Source organism: Chinchilla lanigera, unplaced genomic scaffold (assembly GCF_000276665.1).
Source record: "Chinchilla lanigera isolate Chin_1 unplaced genomic scaffold, ChiLan1.0 scaffold00105, whole genome shotgun sequence".
Classification (NCBI taxonomy): domain Eukaryota; kingdom Metazoa; phylum Chordata; class Mammalia; order Rodentia; family Chinchillidae; genus Chinchilla; species Chinchilla lanigera.
In genome coordinates this window covers 6,362,824-6,367,613 of record NW_004955506.1, presented here as the reverse complement: position 1 = coordinate 6,367,613, position 4,790 = coordinate 6,362,824, and the positions used below count along the sequence as shown (strand labels likewise).

General features: G+C 58.6%; 1 protein-coding gene across 1 annotated transcript in view; it reads right to left on the bottom strand.

Moving 5' to 3' along the window:
• Positions 1–870: 870 nt before the first annotated feature.
• Trim65 (tripartite motif containing 65) overlaps positions 871–4,790 on the bottom strand; it is a gene marked incomplete in the record, with an annotated part of 4,384 nt that continues 464 nt past the window's right edge. Inside the window, 6 exon segments of the mRNA XM_013506003.1 lie at positions 871–1,597; positions 2,356–2,421; positions 2,550–2,727; positions 2,810–3,043; positions 3,321–3,416; positions 4,686–4,790. Of these exon segments, the coding sequence (XP_013361457.1) occupies positions 1,023–1,597; positions 2,356–2,421; positions 2,550–2,727; positions 2,810–3,043; positions 3,321–3,416; positions 4,686–4,790 (1,254 nt within the window).

Below are 4,790 nucleotides of genomic sequence, written 5' to 3'. Positions count from 1 at the left end.
ACTGCCAGGATTACATGTCTGTTCCACCACACCCAGCTGGGTAAATATTTGTCATTAGGGTACTTCTGGAATCATTCGTGCGTCACAGTCTGCGTGGGGAGGTAAAGGAAGGCCGGTCTGTGTTACTCTGTCACACACAGCAGCCCAGGCTGTGTGAGATCTGGGCCCTCTTCCACTCGCTGTCCCCTCCCAAGGGTCTGGAAAGGTGAACTTGGTATGCAGGCTCCCCGTTCCCTCTCTGAGTCAACAGAGGTCAGCACACACCAGCAGGGCCACCTACTGACAAGACGCTCCACCTGGGGATGCATGAGCTGTGGTTCCAGGCCTTGCCAGCCCTGACCCCACATTCAAGGACAGAATGTCTGCCTGAGTCCCTGCCTGAGACGCCTCTGAGGTCTACCCAGGCTGAGCCTCCTGGGACATGCCCCTCACGGCTACACCCTGTTTCCAAACAGACGGTGTCCTTCAGGTTGTCTGTAGGAGCCGGAGAGAATGCAAGTCCTTCAGGTTGTCTGTAGGAGCCGGAGAGAATGCAAGTCACTTCTTCTTCCCACTTATTTTAGTTCACTTCATTTTTCTACAGTTTTATTGAGATACATTTGATGGAAGATAAACTGCATGTACTTAAAGTATAAAAACAGAAACAGAGAGAGGCCAGCTGAGAGTGGTAGCACGCACCTGTAATCCCAGCGCCCTAGAAGGCTGAGGTAGGAGGATTGTAAGTTTTCCTGAGCAATTTAGGCGTTTAGCAAGACTCTGTCAAAAAAAAAAAAAAAAAAAAAAAAAGGCTGGGGATGTAGGTCAGTGCAAAGGCCCTGGGTTCAATCCCCGGTACAAAGAAAACAAAACAAAACAAAAACCAGAGGCCAATAGTCACTCCTTTGAGAACTGTGATCCCTTTGACCATCATTAGAATATTTCTCTCGGAATCACTATAGCCTCAGGCCAGGGGCTGGGCAGCTCTTGGGCACACAGGCCCAATGGCACCTGTCCCCAGCCCAGAGTACTGTCCCATGGCTTCCTCAGTTGAGCACTGAGGCCTCTTCCTGTGGTGCTGGAGGGAGCTGGGCCCCAGGCCGATGGCACAGGGTGAGGGTCCTTCCCTCCAGGAGCCAGAAGACGGGGCAGAGGGGCCGGCTGAAGAGGGCGTGGAAGGTGTGCAGGAGCCGGACCTGCGGCTCCAGGCTGTAGAAGGTGAGGCAGCCACGAGCCAGGTCCAAATCCACGCCCAGGAGCCGTGCAGACACCCGGGGGAGGCGCTGAGCATCGCCATTGTGCCGGGCCAGGACACTGTCCTCTTGGATGCAGAGGCCCCAGGAACAGGACTCCTGGCCGATGTTGTCTGTGTTGGTTCCCAGCTTCTGCCGAGTCAGTTCCGGGTAGGCGACTCCCAGAGTCACTGAGTGGTCAGAGGCGCGTACCTCCCAGTAGTGGTGCCCCGCCTGGAAGCTCTGGGCACACTGCACCTGCCAGAGCTTGAAGCTGCCCGGCCGGGCCGGGCCTTGAGACTGCCGACAGTGTGTCACCCGGCGGTCCTGGCAGGATAGGTTGAAGTGGTGGTTGGCACTGTCTGGATCAAAGGTGAGATTTCGATAATCTATTGGGGAGAGACAGGCGGAAGTAGGCAAAGGTGCCATCCTGCCCACAGAAGGGAGACGGCAACGACAGCTCCACTGACCGACCACAAAGGGTGGCCTGGGCACACTGCAGGGGAGCGCTAGACATCATCACCAAGTTCACGCCTCACTGTGACTCTGGGGTGGCATCTTCATTTGAAGTCCTTTTTTTTTTGGCTTTTTTCCGGTACTGGGAATCGAACTCACGACCTTGCGCTTGCCAGGCAGGCGCTGTGCCTGGGCTAAATCCCCAGCCCTGGCATCTTCATTTGATAGAGGAGAAAACCGAGGCCCAGAGAGATAAACTAACTTGGTACTTAGTGGAAGAATATTGATGGCTCTCAGGTCTTTTCTTTTCTCCTTTTGCAGATTGAACCCAAGGTCTTTGCACTGAGCTAGACTACCAGTCCTTTCCTATTTTAAGACAGGGTCTCACTAAGGTGGTAAGCTGCCCAGGCTGAACTCAATTTTTCGATCCTCCTGTTTCAGCCTCTCAGAGTGCTGAGATGACAGCTATGTGCTACCATGCCCAGCTTTTGAACCTGTAGCTTAACACTATGCTGGCTGCATCTGCTTTGGGACAGACATGGAACAGTACGTCCTGCTTCTGGTGTGCAGAGGAAGGGCCATGGACAGACAGGACAGACACAGCATGCCCCCCCAGCATACGTGTGTACACACGAGCAGATGTACACACATACTCACACACACAGGTACACACAGGCACGGGGCTTCTTACTCTGCCAGAGTTCCTTCCTCAGTGGACACACCACGCTCGGGACTTGCACCAGGGGATCTGGGGCCTCTAGGCGACAAGACAGGGTTAGGGGAGTAGATGGGGAGGGGAGCAGGGGTGAGTCCCACCCCTCCCTTTGCCCTAGTGGAGGGGCAGCCAGGCCCAAAGGGTAAGGAAAGGCTTGAGGTCAGCCTCACCCACGGGGTCCAAGTCAGCAGTCTTGGCTGGCACCTCGGGAGGGGTCCCCTCTTCCAGGAGGAGGCCGCACAGCAGGTTCAGCAACTCCTTCAGGTTGCCCAGCTGTTGGTCTTCATCCCACTGCAGGGTGGTCAGTGGCCCAAAGGGTTCTGGGGGCTCAGAGAGCTGCTGCAGTTCCTGAGCCCCAGGGACAGAGGCAGTAAGCTGGGGCACAGGGGTAGGAAGCAAGGCCCCAGCCCACCACCCCAAGGCCTGGTACCTGGAGGAAGGTCTGGTCATCCTCCTGCTCCAGGAGCTCCTGGACCCTCTGGCCATACTGAGCCAGAGCCTCCAGGTGGCCCTGCAGCCGCTGCTCCTCATCCAGGGCTGGTGCCAGCACTTGTGTCTTGGCTGCCTCGATGTCCCTGAGCGCTGAGATCCGACGCAGCTCCAGGGCCTGCAGCAGGCGGCTGAACTTGCCTGAGACCACGGAGCACAGGGTGCAGGCTGAGTTCTGCGTGGCACAGGAGGAGCCTCAGGGTGGCCAGGCCCTGCCCCACACCAAGGCAGGCCAGGGCTACCTACTGGGCTAAGGGGTGGGATGTGGGGAGCCAAGGTCTCTGGAACCTCTTCCCTCTGGGGCTGGGCTTCCTGTTGGGGCCCTCACTTTCTGCTGCCTGGGGGCATTTTCAAAGCAGTAGCTCACACCTACATCCTGTGTCCCAAGGACCAGTGGGTGGCTGCCCTCAGGATGCAGTGAGGTGTGGTGGGGTGACCGACAGGCCCTGTACCTGGATCTGGCTTCTTTGCTGCTGCAGCTCTTGGAGCTGGCTGTTGGCTCGAGTGGTCTGCTGCTGGGTGACCTCCAGCTTGGCTCTCAGCTGGGCCTGTAGTGCCCGCCCAGGGGTCGAGCAACAAAGGAGGGCAGGATTGATTCCGAAGTCCCCTCAAACCACCATCAACACTGGGCCACCAGCCTCAGCATAAAGCTAGAACTGGGTAGGAGACCCAGAGAGCTAAAGATCCAACTTCCAGCCCTGTTTCTGCGTTCTGTAGGCTGAGCAAGCTGGGCCATAACCTCTCCTCCAGCTCCCCAGTCAACAAGCAGGAGGCATAATGCTGGCTCAGGCCACCCTGCAGCGATGGAGGGCTGACCCGGAGCTTGACAAGAGGGCCAAGGGGAAGCTGGGGGCTGTGTCTGGCTGTGCCCCAAATCTCTTGAGGATCCAAACATTGTGCCCTTGTGAGAGGACAGACCTTGCTGATGTCCTCATGAGAGGACACCCCTGCCCCCCGGTCACCCTTACGACTTGGTCGCCTCCACCTAATTAAGAGCCTCACTACTTGCTTCTCCTCCCCGCAACACCATGAGGTAGGGGCCACGACTACCTTCACTACCGCGAGGAGATGGCGGCAGAGAGGTTGACTTCTGCCTCTTCCTCACCCCAAACAGGAGTGTGCTTGCTTACTAGCCTGCCCAAGCCTGCAGGGGACCCCCGGGACTCCCAGGAGGAAGAGCCAGCTCCTCACACATCCACGGGCTCTTCCTGGTTCCGGCCCCCGCTGACTGAAGGGCCCTGCTCGGGACCCTCACCCGTCTGCCCCCCTGGCCGCTCCTTCCCTTCCCATCCGAGTGCCCTATGCTGCCACTTGGCCACTTCCTCAGATCCTTCTCTCTCACCCCTCCCCCAAGCAGGGTCACCCTGTTGTCTCTATTAAGTGCCACGTGCTCTATTTACTTCATGTTGTAATATATTTGGGTTTTCCTGGAACGTGGACCCCTTATGTCGATCGCTAAGTCTCTCAGCACACAAATCAAGTTGACTTCTTCACCCATGTGCGCTCTGTGCGCTCCCCGCCCGTACTGCGTGTGCCCCGCGCACATTCACCGATGAGCGGACGCTCAGGGGCACCTGCTGCGTTCGGGCGCCAGCACTGCCCAACACCTCGGCTTTGGATCCGCCCGGGAGTCCCGGGCAGCTCCTGAGACCCTGGACCCTGGCGGGCTGGTTACCCCGGTCAGATGGACAGACCCTCGAGCCTCATCACGAAGCCTGGGTTCCTGCCCCGGGAAGCTCCCGCCCCTGCCCACGACACCGCGCTGCGTGCGCCTGGGAGAGGCGCCCCGGCCAGCAGCCCCCGCCTGGCAGCGTCACCTCGCGCTCACGGCGCTCCGCGTCCAACAGCGCCAGCTCGTGGGGGCCGCACTCGCGCACGGTGCACACGCTGCACACACAGCGGCCCTGGGTGCGGCAGAAGAG